Source organism: Sturnira hondurensis, unplaced genomic scaffold (genome assembly GCF_014824575.4).
Source record: "Sturnira hondurensis isolate 20B ecotype Veracruz unplaced genomic scaffold, ASM1482457v3 Scaffold0014814, whole genome shotgun sequence".
NCBI classification, from domain to species: domain Eukaryota; kingdom Metazoa; phylum Chordata; class Mammalia; order Chiroptera; family Phyllostomidae; genus Sturnira; species Sturnira hondurensis.
In genome coordinates, this window is record NW_028087445.1 from 101,778 (window position 1) to 119,603 (window position 17,826).

The 17,826-nt window shown below is 35.0% G+C and overlaps 1 protein-coding gene and 1 pseudogene across 1 annotated transcript; both read right to left on the reverse strand.

The window, feature by feature from the left end:
- Positions 1-1,479: 1,479 nt before the first annotated feature.
- On the reverse strand, positions 1,480-16,217 carry LOC118999317 (beta-casein-like). Its single transcript, XM_037063765.1, has 7 exons — positions 16,177-16,217; positions 14,128-14,190; positions 13,184-13,207; positions 13,063-13,089; positions 11,924-11,947; positions 11,519-11,563; positions 1,480-1,620 (listed from the first exon to the last, which is right to left on the reverse strand). Exons 2-7 carry the CDS (start codon positions 14,176-14,178, stop codon positions 1,480-1,482), a joined length of 312 nt encoding a protein of 103 aa, XP_036919660.1. The 5' UTR covers positions 14,179-14,190; positions 16,177-16,217.
- Positions 14,247-14,371, reverse strand: LOC118999323 (uncharacterized; annotated as a pseudogene).
- Positions 16,218-17,826: the final 1,609 nt, after the last annotated feature.

The window sequence follows — 17,826 nt, forward strand, 5'->3', positions numbered from 1 at the left end:
ACAAATACACTTCTAAAAATTCTGTGAGCCATGACCATTGTGCCTCAGCTGGTTGAAGGTCATCCCACAAAACAAAACTTTGCTGGTTCAATTCCCAGTCAGGGCATAGTCCTCAGTTGAAGGTTCAGTGTCCAGTAGGGGAATGTATAACAGGCAACCTACTAATGTTTCTCACATCTATGTTTTTGTCCTCCTCTTTCTCCCTCTGTTACCCTCTCTAAAAAAATGAATAAAAAATAAAAATTTATAGAAATGCTGTGAGTAATGAAATAAGCATCTCAATCATTTGCCTTCCCATGGTCATACAACAAAAACAGATGCAGAATAAAGCATATAACGAATAGATGCAAAAAAAAAGAAAACTTCAAAATTGTACAAAATAATAAAACTTCTATATTTCACATCCAAATTACCAAATTTAATTCTGCCTTTAGTATTCTTTTTTTAAACATTTTATTTTAAAATTACAGTTGATGTACAATATTATATTAGTTTCAGATGTACCACACCATGATTAGACAATTATATTATTTATCAACTGATCACTCAATAACTCCAGCACCTGAATCTTCTCAGTCATCTCTCATTCGATTTCTTTTTTTTTTAAGATTTTATTTATTTATCTTCAGAGGGGAAGGGAGGAGAGAAGGAGAGAAACATCAGTGTATGGTTGCCTCTCATGAGTCCCCCGCTGGGAACTGGCCTGCAACCCAGGCATGTGCCCTGACTGGGAATCGTACCACGATTGTGGGGTTCGCAGGCTCACGCTCAATCCACTGAGTTACACCAGCCAGGGCTGCCTTTAGTATTCTTTATCTATATTCTCAACAGATCCACCGAGTCAGAATCTTTCAAAGAATTTCTTTCCAATGCTCAGTATCTTCTATATAGAAAACCAGAAAAATTATATCTAAATCTCTGAGAGTAGTAATAGACATTGGTATTTGTGGGAAAATGTTCTCAGTTATTTTATTATATAACTAATGTTGAGAATCCCTGATTTAACTTTTATGCATTTGGCTCTATGCATTATTCACTCATTTATTCTGTATTTCTCACTCCTTCTAATATCATGCAAACACCATGAATAAGACAGCAGTGTTGGTAAATTAGGACTTACATGTTGCAAGCTGTAAACTGTGGCAATCTGTTGACTCACAGGGTAGGACCCCTGGGTAGGGTCAAGCAGAGGCTCTTGGTAAAACAGAAGGGCTTGGATGGGCATCTCTCTCTGAGGGTGGGTGATCACTTGCTGGGAAAGAGGCAGGGCTTTGGGCTGAGGAAGGGAAAGCAGGGGCTGAGTAGGAAGCATGGGAGTGTGAATAAGAGGCTGGGGGACCTGGTGCATGAAGGGCTGAAGGAAGCTGCGCATTTTTGAGATCAGTGAGATCAGTGGGATTTGGCATTGAAAAATTGGAACTCCTGGAGATTTGAGAAATGGCATCACATGCCACTTAGGAGAAATGCTTTCACTTTTAATCACTTAGCAGGCAGCACCATAGCAGGCCCAGCAACAGGCAGGATGTTTTGTGGAAAGACAGTGTAAGGGATGGTCTCAGCACAAGGATAGACAAAAGGCTGTGGCTGGACAAGGGACTGGGTTTTCTCCTGGTGTTCATCCTGGAGAGAAGGAGACAGAATCTTTGACTTTATGATTCAGCTGTCATTGCCATTCATGATGAATGTAACTACTCTCTTTTGAACAATGATAATTGACTAAAAGGAAAGTAAAAAAATCTGTTATTTTTGCTGGCTAAGACATTATTTGGAGTCACATGAAGACTAATGAGTTAAATTCTCATTGAGGGATTTCTCATTAACCTACTTCTTTTATAGGTGAACACAGCTCAAACTGAAATCAGTGTTTGGGGAATTCAGTCTTGTTTCTCATTTTCCTAGTTGCTTTCAGTAGCTAGGCAACTATTGGCTAGCTGTAAGGTTTGGTATGGAGAAGGTATTGAATTTTCAACATAATGTGATGACCAAATTGACCAAATTGTTTTCATAAGGAAGATTTATTTTTTAAAAAATTAGAGAAATGACTTCAAGGTGACTTTTGTATGTTTTAATGAAAGGTAAATCTGAATTTGTGGTTTAATTGAAGGATTTACTCTACACCAGCTAACTTCCAGCAATACTTCCCTCGGTAGATGGTAGTTACCATAAGTCTCTAAGAAGCATAGATTGTTACATTTACTTTGATTTAGAAAAATACGTGTTGTAAGTTCTAAAAAAACCCACTCCACTGATAGAACAGCACACTAAAGTATTACAATTAGAGAACTACGTTAGCACATGTGTAACTTACTTAAATGAAGAACTTGATGTTGTCTGAGAAAACCTTTCATTTTAAACAGTCTCTGCTTCTAAAATCCTGTGTGATGTTGGCACATAATCGTGTACTCAATTGTCCTGAATCTCACTCACTGCTCTCATCTGGGTGATGGAAAGTCTTTTAACCCCATGTATTCATAACTGTTGCTATAAAACATGTATAATTTTAATGTAAACCATTGAATCTTTATTGTGCCAGCTCACCAACCCTAAGGGATTATGAATATTTTCAGGTTTCAGATGAAGCAACTGAAGTACAGAGAAACTTGGGGCCAAGGTTATAGAGCTCATCAGTGATCAAATTAAGATTTGTGCCATATTGCTTTCTTATTACTTTCATTAGCGTATTTATTTTGAGAACCAGGGGACTCTAGTTCCCATCCTGAAAATATATATATAAAATATATATATATATTCATGTGTGTTTATGCTAGCAAAGTTAGCAAATTAATCATTATTTTTAAGTATTTACTCTATTTTCTCCAAAAAGAAGAGATTTATGTCTTAAAAATACATTGACGAAGTTTAATTTCTTTCACTGACATTTTTTAATTACACTTCTTTAGACTAACCATGAACACCTTTTGAATGTATAGAATAGAAAAATATTCTATTATATATCACAAAAATTTTAGAAATACTACGAACGAGTTACCTATCTTGGCTGCTCTTTGTCATTTTCAAACTTCTCAGGTTTCTGATAGAAAACAAACCACATTAAAAGACATGATATTGTCTATGAAAACTGAATGTAGAAAATTATGAAAATAGGTACATTGAAATACAAGAATATAACCCCCTAATGTGGGATATCAAACTGAAACTTACAACTCACAACAGTTGGCAGTTCCCAGAGGGTAGGGGGCTGGTGGGATAGTAGAAAGTAAAGGGGGCCAAGTATATGGTGGTGGAAGAGAACTTGAATTTGGGTGGTGGGCACACAATGCAATGTACAGATCATAGAAGTGTACACTCGAAACCTCTATGATCTTATTAACCAATATCATCTCAATAAATGTACAATAAATAAGTAAATAAATAAATAAATAAATAAATGATTAGGTTTACCTTGTTAATGTGTGCAATGGCTTCCTTCAGAGAAATGAAACTCAAGTTAGGTTATGTTTTCAAAGAATTTTTATCTATCCATATAAATCAGAAAATAATGTATTTAATAGGTTAATGTGGATACCTTGCTTGATAACACCATTAAAAATTCAAGTATACCTTTTTCTTAGTAAAACTTACATGTTGCCCTCTTCTACATAAGAGAGTTGTATAAAAGACAGATAAATGCAGTCAAGAAAAATTGAGCACTGGTTTGCAAACCAATGTCACCACAATAAATTCAATTAAAAACTAAAAGGAAAAGAAAATTAATGATTCCTTTTTTAAAAGGAAAAGAAAATTAATGAACATAGTACAAAAAGAGGCATTTAATAGCTGCTGTTTTTCTCTCTCACTACATTCTCTCCCTGTGACAACAAATAATGTCTAATGTACCATCTCATTCCATAAGAATGTAACTCATTGATCACCAATTATAACAAGCCTTCTGTGAATCATTCTCAGGTTATTTGTTATGGTTAAGTGTCAAATGAATTGTAAGAACCAAATACTTTCCCTGAGAATCTGATAACATTTGTGGGAAAGTTTACCCATGTACCCTTCAGCAGGTGTTGACAGACCCCAAAAGCGGTCCAAGCGTGAATATCTACCTGACTCTCACAGGCAGATTTGAGACTGAGACCAAGTCTCACTGCCTCTTATTCACTAAAGTGACTACTGAAATTATAAAAATGTCCACTTGCATGTCTGCCCACCTCCTCTATTGCCATCCTTTCCCATTCTTTCTCTTGGACTCATGCACCTTATACTGGGCACCTGGCTCACAACCCAGACGTGTGCCCTGACTGGGAATCAAACCAGCAGCCCTTTGATTCTCAGGCTGGCACTCAATCCCCTGAACCACAGCATCCAGGGCTGTCACAGTGTTTTGATGAAGTCTGATCCTGGGTGCTTTTGAATTTGAGACCTGCATTGTGATATAATTCAATGAAAATAAAGAAGATATTAGAGATTTGAAAGGAAAAAGGAGCATAAATTTTCTGGAATATATGTTTTCATGACAATATCTCAAGCAACCTAGAAAAAAGAGGTTATTATAAGAAACATTATGATGACCTCAATTACAGAAATGATGCCGGGAATGTTAGGCAATGGAAAGCAGACTGACATTAAAATAAGAGAGATCTGAGAAGTCAGGGAAATGAATCATAGACTATACCAGGGTGATTAAAAAGTTATCCATGTTATAAACCAATTTGAAAACACAGCTGAAATTAGAAAGGAGATACTCATTTAAATCTTCTACATGGTAAGTTTGAATGTGTCTAAGATCCGATCTGAATTAACTATGATGCTCAATGAAGTCACATGTACAAGGGTAGAAATGAATTTCTATTTTCTGACAAAGGAATAAATGAACCATCTTCAGGGAAAGAAAGTGGCAAGTCAAAAGACAAATTGCCTAAGAATAGAACTCAAGAACTATAAAAATAGAACTATTTTCATCTGCAATGTAATTTACATACGTTCTCATTTAATCCAGTCCTACTTTATTATATCTATTCTAACTAAGAAAATTGTAGTTTAAGGAGCTTAAGCAATCTCCAAGATTACTGTAAAATTTATGCATGAACATTAACGTTCCTTTCTGATATTTCACACTCAGCTTATACAATTCACTAATGTCTGGCATTTATTCTTTCTTATGCTCTTCTTTCCTTTCTGGGAGATTTTCAGGACTTCTCATTTTTTTCTCCCACATTACTTTGTTGTTATTAAAGGGTTCAGGTTTTTTTTTGCTTGCTTCTCTTCTGATTCTACAAGAATATAACACAAACTGGTTTTTAGTTAAATAAATAAACACCATGGATTATGTCATATACCGTAGAGCACTCTTTCATTGTGGGAGAAGTAAAAGAGGAAGAGCAGGAAAGGAAGGAGAATGTGGAGAAAAATGAGAAAGAAAAATAACAGGGAAGAGGAGAAGGAGATATGAAATTCAGCATAAATACCCATTCAGAGATTGTATCTTTATGCCATCAACTTAATACCACATTTGTGTTGTACCAGTCATTCTTTCTTGACTGTTCTTTTGAATGAAAGACCCTGGCATTTTCATACAGCATGGTATTTGGTTATAGGGAATATGATATCTGTATTGCTTAATTATACAATAACAGCACAAGTTCTGGTCCATCAATATTCTAAGTTGACTTGTTCCTAGAGGATAAAACCATGAGAAACACACAAAGGCACTCCTGTGTTTAGAGTCCACTGTTCTTGATTCCTTCTGTCACACATAATCCCCACACTTCATGACATTTTGAAGCAGGAAATGACATATGGAATAATTAGTATACTTTTGTGTCCCTACCTGAATTATGGATAAGTTCAATTAAATGTAGATTTAAATTCTGTATCTTCTCATTTGTCTACTTTTATTACCTTGGCAGGCTTTTTTTCTTTCCTTTTGTGATGTCACTGCTTGGTAGAGCCTTTGAATCACTAGTTCACATATTGTTCAGTAGGCTGTGAATACTATCAACCTATAAGAATACTGACTTTTAACGTGGCTTGAGAGAAATTACCAAAGAAATAAATGAATGAAGAAAGAAGGTGCAGTAAGTAAGTAATGAAGAGAGGAATCAAGAGGAAGAAAAGAAGAACCCCATTTGACATTTTCAAAATGGTTAAAGCACGATTTTCCTTTCAAGTATCAAACTTATTTCATTACCTATTGAACTTGGTATAACTTTTTCCCATTACAAATATACTATAGATTAGATTTGTTTTACATTGATAATCAAGTGTATATCTAAAAGGCATAAAAATCAATAAAAAATCAGAATGATTGAATTGAATTGGACTTTATTGGCCTTAATAAAACATTTACAATGTTTTGTTTTCCATTCAGAGAATAGCAAGACATTCCAATGCATTTATCTAAATATAGTGCAGAAGATAGACTTAAAAAATACTTCCTTAAAACATCTGCTACAAAAGTACAGCTTAGGTTTTATTTATAGGGTCAGGCCTATGGGCACATAGTATAATTATGAGTTAAATATGTGGTTTCTGAAAATTTATGGTCAACAAAGAACCCCCTGGAGATATTCAGAACATTAGAGTCCAGCTGCATGTCCTGAATTCTGACACAAATGTCTGGAAATAGAGCCTGTGGATTTGCATTTCCAACAAGATGTCTGATGATGCTGACTCTGATGGTCACATGTACTACATTTTTAGGAAAAATGGACTAGAACATCAAATATACTTAAACCTTAAAAGTGTTATTTTGGGGGCATATTTAGTTTTGACTATGTTGCATTATCTAACCAGTAGCAAAGAGGTGAATTTTATACAAATTTGCCTAGGGACTAAGTGAACACCAATTGTTCCTCCTATTTACTTAACACATGGCTCCCAGGGAGGAACAGGAACCTCTAAAGACTCAAAGAAAGTGAAATTGATACCCAAACATACACATCAAGTTCCTATGTGACACATAGAATACTGAGCTTCTGTGGTCATTGGACTTTAAAAATAAGAACTGTTCTATTGTATTCTAATGCAGTAGTGTATTTTGTTAAACATTTGAATATACTTTAAAACTTCAAATACGGCTCTGGCTCGTGTGGTGCCTCAGTGGATTGAATGCCAGCCTATAGAGTTGCTGCTTCAATTTCCTGTCAGTTCACATGTCTGGGTTTTAGGCCAGATCTCCAGCAGGGGCCATGTGAGAGGCAACTACACATTAATGTTTCTCTTCCGCGTCGTCTCCTTCCCTTTCCCTCTCTCTAAAAATCAATAAATAAAATCCCTTTTCAAAAAGATTTAAAATACACTAAATTCAGTAGAAAAAGGATGCATTGTAATAATTCCAGGAGACAATTTGAATTAAATGGCTTCAATTTTATTATGCCATTTGTCACCGTATAGTAGAGACCCAGGAAAATTTTAATAAGATGGCATCATTTGGGGCATGAGTTCTTCCACCTTGGACATGCATATGTTGAAATAGGGCAGATGGTATTCTACAGAAACACTTCTACCATTCAAGTCATCTCTGTGCTTACTTTAGCATACCTTTCTCTGTCTTATTCATCCATACCTAGACAAACACTGGGATTAAAATGTGATGGGTGAAATATTTTCCTGGTGGCTCTGCTTCACAATCATCTCCTGTAAGGTATAAGTTCATTCTCTGTACCTGTCAGGACAGATATTGGGCATTATTTTTAGTTCAATAATATGATCTCATAACTGACATAATTTAGAAAAACAAATGCAGGATTTCAGTGTATATAAATACATCAGTCTTCCAGAAAAGGACATCACAAGAAAGGGCTTCGCCATTTCAGCTTCTTGAACTTCTGCGTCTCCTCTTGGGTAAAGGTAATGTATTCATTGACAACCTGATATGATGTCTTATTCTAATTTTTGTTTGCTGGAATGACTTGCAAATTATTTCTAAGTGTATATAATGTATTGATAATTTTTCCTAAAGAAACTTAAAGAAACAGCAATCCTTTGTCAGGATCTGAAGGCGAGGACAGGGTCCCAATGCCTGTGCATTGACAGCGACACCGCACCAAATGAGTGATGAGGAGCAAGGGGGAGCTCTGCTCAGGGGTCTCTGCTGTGACAGAACCCAGATGTTTTTATATTTTCTTGACTAAATACAAAATATCTCCTATTTGATCATGTGCTTTACCTTGAAGTTACATTGCAGGGCTATATTTTACAAGAAAATGATCATTAGAATAGCATAAATCCTCTTTTGCAAATGTGGGTAATATTCTAAAGGTTTAATTAAGCTTCATCAAAGTTACTGCAGTACCACCACTAACTCATTTTATTTACCTTTTCTTCATCCTTTCTATCAGTAACATACTTTCTGACTTTCTGCATTATTAGCTCTGTGTAACAGAATTTTATTCATGTATTTTGTTTAATTTATATTCATTTCATTTGCAATGTGGTTAAAAACAAGTTTATATACTATGTCAAACTTTCTTGTTGTCTTCTTCAGATAACATTCTTTTAAAGATCTTAAAATTTCCATCTGGATTTCTCTTTATCTATAGAAGGCCAGTTTCTGTGGATTATCCATCATCTTCTAGTTTCAATCAAATTGAAGTCATGAATAACGCTAAAAGCTGCATCCCTATTTGTAGCATAACACAAGTGAATATTTGGTAAATAGCAGACAATAAAAGACTTTTTCAAGAAATATATATATATATATGAANCAACTAACCAGACACATTGATAATTAATAAATAACTTCATATATTGGTGGAGTTTCTTACTACTTGGGCATATTCAGGTCAATGATATGTAAAAATATATTAACTAAAAGCATAATTAGTCTAATCTTTAAACTCCTAAACCTTACCAGGAGTAGGGGCTAACAACTTTAAAATCCTCTTAAAGCTTAAAAAACAAATAAATACATGAACAAACACGAAAATAAACGATTCACTTTTTGGCAAAAGTACTTTTAAAACTTCTGTAAGCCGTGACCATCGTGACTCAGTTGATGGGATGTCATCCCACACAGCCTAAGTTGGCTGGTTCACTTTCCCATCAGGGCATAGGCCTCCACTGCGGGTTCAGTCCCCAGTAGGACCATTTACATGAGGCAACCTATTGATGTTTCTCCCATCTGTCTCTGTCCCTTTCTCACTCTCTTACCTTCTATCTAAAAACTAAAACTAAAAATAAAAAATTATAAAACTTCTATGAGTAATGAAATAAGCATCTCAATCATTTGCCTTCTCATGTGGGTGTAACAAAAACAGCATGTGAATTCAAGTACATGAAGAATAGATGTGAAAAAGAGAAATCTTCAAAACTGTAGAAATAACAAGATTGCTTTATTTCACATCCAGATTACCAAATTTAATTCTGCCTTTAGTAAGTTTCAATCTTCTTTATCTACATTCTCCACAGATCAATTGGATCAGAATCTCTGAAACCATACCTTTACAATGCTCAGTATCTTCTACATAGAAAACCAGAAAAATTGTATCTAAATCTTTGTGAGTAGTAGTAGACATTGGGATTTTGGGTAAAAAATTTTCTAGGGTATATTATTCTGTAACTAGTGTTGAGAATCCCTGATGCACTTTTATGCATTTGGCAATATGCATTATTCACTCATTCATTTATTCTGTATTTCTCACTCCTTCTAATATCATGCGAACACCATGAATAAGACAGCAGTGTTGGTAAATTAGGACTTACATGTTGCAAGCTGTAAACTGTGGCAATCTGTTGACTCACAGGGTAGGACCCCTGGGTAGTGTCAAGCAGAGGCTCTTGGTAAAACAGAAGGGCTTGGATGGGCATCTCTCTCTGAGGGTGGGTGATCACTTGCTGGGAAAGAGGCAGGGCTTTGGGCTGAGGAAAGGAAAGCGGGGGCTGAGTAGGAAGCATGGGAGTGTGAATAAGAGGCTGGGGAAATGGTGCATGAAGGGCTGAAGCAGAGGCAGAGGAAGCTGCGCATTTTTGAGACCAGTGAGATTTGGGATTTGGCGCTGAAAAATTGGAACTCCTGGAGATTTGAGAAATGGCATCACATGGCGCTTAGGAAAGATGGTTTCCCTTTTAATTGCTTCAGGTTTAAGGACAGGCAGCACCATAGCAGGCCCAGCAGTGGAAAGACAGTGTAAGGGGTGGGCTCAGCACAAGGATAGACAAAAGGCTGTGGCTGGACAAGGGACTGGGTTTTCTCCTGATGAGAAAGAGAAACTTTCTCCTGATGGGTTTTCTCTCCTGGAGAGAAAGAGACAGAATCTTTGAGTCCATGATTCAGCTGTCATTGCCATTCATGGTGAATTAAACTCCTCGCTTTTGAACAATCATTATTGACTAAAAGGAAAGTAAAAAAAACTTTCATTTTTGCTGACAAAGACATTATTTGGAGTCACATGAAGACTAACCTGTTAAATTCTCATTGAGGGATTTCTCATTAACCTACTTCTTTTATAGGTGAACACAGCTCAAACTGAAATTAATGTTTGGGGATTTCAGTCTTGTTTCTCCTTTTTCAAGTTGCCTCAGTAGCTAGGCAACTCTTGGCTAGCTGTACAGTTGGGTATTGAGAGGGCATTAAATTTTCCACATAACATGATGATAATTGACCAAATTGTTTTCATAAGAAAGACTTATTTTAAAAATAATTAGGGAAATGACTTTTGTGTGTTTTAATGAAAAGTAAATCTGAATTTGTGGTTTAATTGAAGGATTTACTTTACACCATCTAACTTCCAGCAATACTTCCCTCGGTAGATGGTAGTTACCATAAGTCTCTAAGAAGCATAGATAGTTACATTTATTTTGATTTAGAAAAATACGTGTTGTAAGTTCTAAACAAACCCACTCCACTGATAGAACAGCACACTAAAGTATTATAATTAGAGAACTACTTTAGCACATGTGTAACTTACTTAAATGAAGAACTTGATGTTGTCTGAGAAAATCTTTCATTTTAAACAGTCTCTGCTTCTAAAATCCTGTGTGATGTTGGCACAATCGTGTACTCAATTGTCCTGAATCTCACTCACTGCTCTCATCTGGGTGATGGAAAGTCTTTTAACCCCATGTATTCATAACTGTTGCTATAAAACATGTATAATTTTAATGTAAACCATTGAATCTTTATTGTGCCAGCTCACCAACCCTAAGGGATTATGAATATTTTCAGGTTTCAGATGAAGCAACTGAAGTACAGAGAAACTTGGGGCCAAGGTTATAGAGCTCATCAGTGATCAAATTAAGATTTGTGCCATATTGCTTTCTTATTACTTTCATTAGCGTATTTATTTTGAGAATCAGGGGACTCTAGTTCCCATCCTGGAAATATATGTGCTCATGTGTATTTATGCTAGTAAAGTTAGCAAATTAATCATTATTCTTAACTATTTAGTCTATTTTCTGCAAACAGAGCCTAAAACACGTTTGTTTTAAAAATATGTTGTGTCATTTCTTTCAATGGCATTTCTTTTATTACAATTCTTTGCACTATCCATGAACACTTTTTGAGTATTTAGAACAGGAAAATGTTTTATCATATTTTACAAATATTTTAGAAATGTTATGAACAAATTACCTGTCTTTGCTGCTCTTTGTCATTTTCAAACTTCTCAGGTTTCTGCTAGAAAACAAACCACATGAAAAGAAATGGTATAATCTGTAAAAACTGAGTGTAGGAAATTATGAAAATAGGTACATTGAAATATAAGGAATTAACCCCTATGGGGATATCAGACTGAAACTTACAACCCACAACAGTTGGCAGTTCCCAGAGGACAGGGGGATGGTGGGATAGTAAAATGTAAAGGGGGCCAAGTATATGGTGGTGGAAGAGAACTTGAATTTGGATGGTGGGCACACAATGCAATGTACAGATCACATGTCATAGAAGTGTACATTTGAAACCTCTATGATTTTATTAACCAATATCACCTCAATAAATTTACTATAAATAAATAAATAGATAGATAGATAGGTTTACCTCATTAATGTGTGCAATGGATTCCTTCAGAGAAATGAAAATCAAGTTAGGTTATGTTTTCAAAGAATTTTTATCTATCCATATAAATCAGAAAATAAGACATTTAATAGGTTAATGTGGACACCTTGCTTGACAATATCATTAAAAACTCAAGTATAACTTTTTCTTAGTAAAACTTACATGTTGCCCTCTTCTACATAAGAGAGTTATATAAAAGACAGATAAATGCAGTCAAGAAAAATTGAGTGTTGGTTTGCAAACCAATGTCATCACAATAAATTCAATTAAAAACTAAAAATTTTTTAAAGGAAAAGAAAATTAATGAACATAGTACAAAAAGAGGCATTTAATAGGTGCTGTTTTGCTCTCTCACTACATTCTCTCCCTGTGACAACAAATAATTTCTAATGTACCATCTCATTCCACAAGAATGTAACTCATTGATCACCAATTATAATAAGCTTTGACACATTCTGTGCATCATTCTCAGGTTATTTGTTATGGTTAAGTGTCAAATGAATTGTAAGAACCAAATACTTTCCCTGAGAATCTGATAACATTTGTGGGAAAGTTTACCCATGTACCCTTCAGCAGGTGTTGACAGACCCCAAAAGCGGTGCAAGCGTGAATATCTACCTGACTCTCACAGGCAGATTTGAGACTGAGACCAAGTCTCACTGCCTCTTATTCACTAAAGTGACTACTGAAATTATAAAATGTCCATTTGCATGTCTGCCCACCTCCTGTGTTGCCATTCTTTCCCATGGGCAGCCTCTTTTCAGTTTGAACCTTGCCTGCTAGTCAATGTCTGATCCACAGAAGGAGACCAATAAATGTCAAAACAGTGAATCAGGTCACCATGGAGAGAGCTCAGGACAGATGAAAAGACTGTACAGTTCATTTCAGGAAGGGGTGGGACACAGTGACACAATTTCAAGCAGCAAGCCAGCATAGAAAATGCTTGAATACTGAATTCTGCTGACATTTTGCACTCCAACATAGATAATGGAAATTTACATCAGAACTTATGTATCAGAACTAGCACATTGATTAAATGCACTCAGTAACACAATATAAAGAGTCTACAGCATTTTACTGTCCCCAAACTGAAGATTGCCTCAGAAAGAACATTGTCTTACCTCTGCGTTTGAAAGGCTTTCTACAGTCTATAAAGAAAAAAAAAGTAAAATCAGTAACTGGATCACTGAAGAATGTTACTATTTTATGGTGAAATTTTTCTCTGAATAAACAATATCTTACCACGCTGGATACACTGAGTTCTTCCTTGTGGGGGGAAAAAAAGAAAGAAACACCATTTACTTTCCATAACATTCATTTTTTCTACTTACTTTTCACCTTTGCTACTCAGAGCTACCTACCTCACAAATTTAAGAAATAAAAATGCTGTATGTCTTCTGAGAGCCTTGGAAGGTAATTGTGTTTTACATCTTTTATATTTGGTTACTCTAAATGGCATGTTTTTATTCTACCTGAAGGAAGAATATATTGGATGGGTAACACAGAGGGAGTTATTTTAATATGCATTAAACACTGTTTATTAAGATTACACATATGTTTATAACTATGATTATTGCCTGATACTTAACCCCCTGGGTGTCTTTGGACAGATACTGGTAGGATTTGGCCCAGTGCCCTAGGATAAGAGCTGCATGAGTTTCATCACTGGATATGGTATATTTATCTAGGTTGGACATGCATGCCATTGTTCTTGTGCAGTATTACACTTTTTAACATTTGTTTCTTCTTGTTTTGTCTGTTGCTTATTTGCTGGTTTGTTTTTATTTTAGGACTGATGGAATTTAACTCAGGTCTGTGGCCCTAGAGGACACTGTTAAAATAGTGAGTCTACCCCTGGCTGGTGTAGCTCAGTGGATTGAGTGCAGGCCTGCAAACCAGAGGATTGTGGTTCGATTCCCAGTCAGGGCACCTGCCTTGGTTGCAGGCCAGTTCCCAGCGGGGCACACGTGAGAGGCAACCATCCATTGATATTTCTCTTCCTCTCTCCTTCCCTTCCCCTCTAAAGATAAATAAATAAAATCTTTTAAAAATAGTGACTCTATGTACATGATTTTCTTCAAGAATTTTTTTAAACTCTGTGGAAATTCTGCTTATGAAATTGATGGTATTGTTCTCCACACATGGGAAGACATTTCAGTTCATGCTAATTATCTAGATTTTCTTACCTCCTGTGCAAGGGCAAGGGCCACCAGACAGGCAATGATGAGGACTTTCATGGCTCTCAAGGTCTGTGAGAGGAAAAAAAAGTGCTGTGGTTGTCAATGTGATATATTCTCTTAATTACGTAGGCTTAGCTTTCTTTTTTAAAAAACAAAGTGACTGTATTTTAGAAAATTACTAATAGAAGTTTTATTAAACTGATAAGAACAGATACTACACTTGATCTTAGCCAAAAGGCCAAGGAGCGATGAATAGAAGTTTTATTATATAACTAAAGTCAAAACCCTTCTCTGACTCCTTAGGCTTGCTTACCAACTTTATACTTCAATGGAAGTCATTCAGAGTTTTCAGCTCTCAGCTCTACCCCACCCCACTCTTTTTCATCTCATTTACAGTACAATGTGTATTTTCAAAAGATGGAAAAACAATGTAAATAGATAAAGCATTATTTATTGATTCATCTCATCAAAATGAGTGATATTTATTCAGCACTCTTAATTGCCCAAAGCTGTCTAGGGTATGCGTTTAAAGCAGTGAACAAAATATTAAGATTTGAGCCCTGATGGATCCTCATATCCACTGGGAACAGACTAATTAAAAAATGTATGCATAGAAGATCATAGTTTATTTTACTTTTTCTTCATTAAATGAAAGAATTTTATGAATACTATATTTAATCATATCTCTTTGTGTCTAATAAGACTGAGATTTTACTTGAGCATTTCACTTGCTCCACTTATCCAGATGTTTTTATAGGACCAATACATTTGTTTATTGTCTACAGCCCCGCACACCTAATGACATCTCTTTTCCTTTGTACAGTATAACTTTGGACATCATACAGCACACTTCTGCTTTCTCTGATTTCTTGATGATTTACCAAAGGATTAGGTTCCCTTTCCAAGTCTCCAAGGCAGACTATCTATTATTGTAGCATAATATAAAATATATGTTAACACTTTTGAGCTAAATGTACTAAAGGCTTCATTTTCTTCCATCTCTATAATTTCTAGTAAAAAATAGGTTTGTGTGACCAATATACTTCAACATACAATCCATAATTCTAGATTTATAAATTAAATTTCTTGTACAAATATTTCATGAAGAAGATCCTAATTCATGTGAAAAATATACCTTGCAATATATAAGGCTGAAAGATTTCTCTTTAGTGGCAAATATATTTTCTAAATTTTCTCATGGATATTATATAACTCTTACTAATTTTATTTTCCTCAAGACCCCTAATATTTTACTGTATTAGAGATCATTATGAGTCTGGAGGATTTCATTGCATTTTGTACATTTTATACTTAGTATTTTACATACCAATTTTTAGACAAACATTATTATTAAAATATAGAGTCTAATGCACTCTTTCTTCAAAACTTTTTGTTTTTCTTTTCAAGTTATTTCTACCTCTTCCAGAATTTATCGTATGAAGTAAAACTTTGTTTATTTTTAACTGAATTCTCTTTTTCCTGTCTATTTTAATATTTTAAAATCTCTTAAATCAAACAACAGTGTAAAATGTTACATGTTGTAAACTAGAAGCATTCAACAAATGCTTCTTCTAAAAATGTTATTTATAGGCATTTCAAGTAGGGCATGTTTCTAAAGAACCTCCATATCTTCATTCAATATGCTACCTTTACGACCTCTGTTGAAGAAAGTTTTCACAATAATTTCCTTAAAATATCTTACATATGTTTGGTTTGATGACATTAATATGCTTAATCAATTTGGAAGACATATAATTCAGAAAATAAGTCTTTTCATATAGCCTGTAAAGTACCCTAAAGTAAAAAATATATAACCACATTTTGAAAATACTACTGCATTTCTTGGACTCATAAAGCTTATTCGGCCTTATAATTTTCACCAAATCTTCACAGATACTTCTATTTTTTTAACCTAATTGTTGAGAATAATCAATACTACTTTCAGTAATTTTATTTCAAAGATTATATTTTTAAAATTATTTTCTTCAAATATCTCAACTAAGTTGAAATAAAGGTACAGAGAAGACACATCAAATTTATATGGGAAATTCTTACCTTTTTTCCAAGGTGGAGGACAAGAAGTGAAGGTGGAGCTAAGTGGAAGATGGTTTGTCTGCTTCTGTGGCTGTTTATATACTGTATTTGATGGCATGTTAATTATGTGGTTTGAAATGAAATCAACAATGGGTTTCAATTCCAAGAAGTCTGCATTAATAGAAAATGATTTCTGCCCAATATATGTCCTCAGAAATACTGGGAAGTATTTGAAGAAGGGAACAATTCACATCTGGCAAAGGAAATCTGCCCAGGAAATAAAATTGTTTAGTAACTGAAGACAGTCACTGGAGGACAGTGACCCTTTGGCTCAATCCATAAGTTCAGACTTAACTAGGTCTCTAGCACTTAGTAGGTCCTCAAGAGCTCACTTGTAAGGGATGCTGTATAAGCACCGGACATATGCAGGGGCTTACAAAGGCCACAACTGCACACTAACCTGAGCAGTTGTTAGTGTTTTATGCTGCCATGGAGAAAAATGACAAGATAACAAGTCCATGGTGGTAGCTTAGTCATGTGAGTCAGATTGCAAAGCTTCATGGCTCCTTGATATAGGCACAATAAATAGTTAACTTAAAACTAATATCTTTTACTCAAGAGGATTAGGCCTTTCTATGGAATGGAACATTTCACAAAAGGGATTTGGTTGGCTAATATAGGCAAAATCATTTGTAAATCTCTTATAAATCTTTGGTAAAATGTCATGGAGGCTTATTTTTCTGGTAAATATCAGTTAACTTTTTATGATCAATCACAATAATTAGAACAGTTTTACTTTTTTACTTAGCACCAGCCCTATGCCTGGCATTTTGCCCTTTACAGACTTAATCTTGTATGATTATAACAAAAACCTCAGGAGAGCTTTCCTCTCTATATTTTCCACAAAGAAACTGAAATACTACTAAGTAACTGGCAAAATCTATATTTTTGTTACTTGCAAAGAGCTCACATTGAAAGCCATATCTGAGTATGTGTGTTTCTATTTGATTATATGCAATGACCATATATTAACCCCATGAGTTGTTGTTACAAAACATATCTATCAATGTAACATTTGGGCTTCAACATGCACCATTTGTTATGACTACATTGGAGGAATGGGCACATTTGCTGAGTGTGAGCAGGGTTGCTTGTCTTTAAGGAGCTCATATTCTAGTTGGAATCTACAAGAATGAGGACAATTTTGAGACAGAATCAAATGTGAATAGATTATTTTGACTGAAGGAATTATGGATGTTTGTACAGCAATACACCATGTTTGTTGGATTCTGTATTTTAGGAAACATAGAGGATACAGAGTTTGTAAGTTACAGGGTTTTGATGAAGTCAAGTCATGGCTGCTTTTGGATTTCAAGCATTCATTGTGATATAATTCAGTAAGAATATGGAAGATATGAGAGGTTTCAAAGAAAAATGGATGGTGAAATTTTCTGGAATACATGTCTTTATGTCACTATCTGAGGCAGCCTAGAAAGATAGGTTGTTATAAGAAACATTATGATGACCTCAATTACAGAAATGATGCTGGGCATCTTAGGCAATGGAAAGCAAACTGACATTAAAATAAGAGAGATCTGAGAAGTCAGGGAAATGAATCGTAGACTATACCAGAGTGATTAAAAAGTTATCCGTGTTATAAACCAATTTGAA

Coding starts and splice junctions, on each gene's coding strand:
- LOC118999317 (XM_037063765.1), bottom strand. CDS start 14,178: ATGAAAGTCCTCATCATTGCCTGTCTGGTGGCCCTTGCCCTTGCACAG. Junction 13,090..13,183: donor AACTCAGTGTATCCAGCGTG/GTAAGATATTGT, acceptor TTTTCTTTATAG/ACTGTAGAAAGCCTTTCAAA. Junction 11,564..11,923: donor CCATTGCACACATTAATGAG/GTAAACCTATCT, acceptor TTTGTTTTCTAG/CAGAAACCTGAGAAGTTTGA.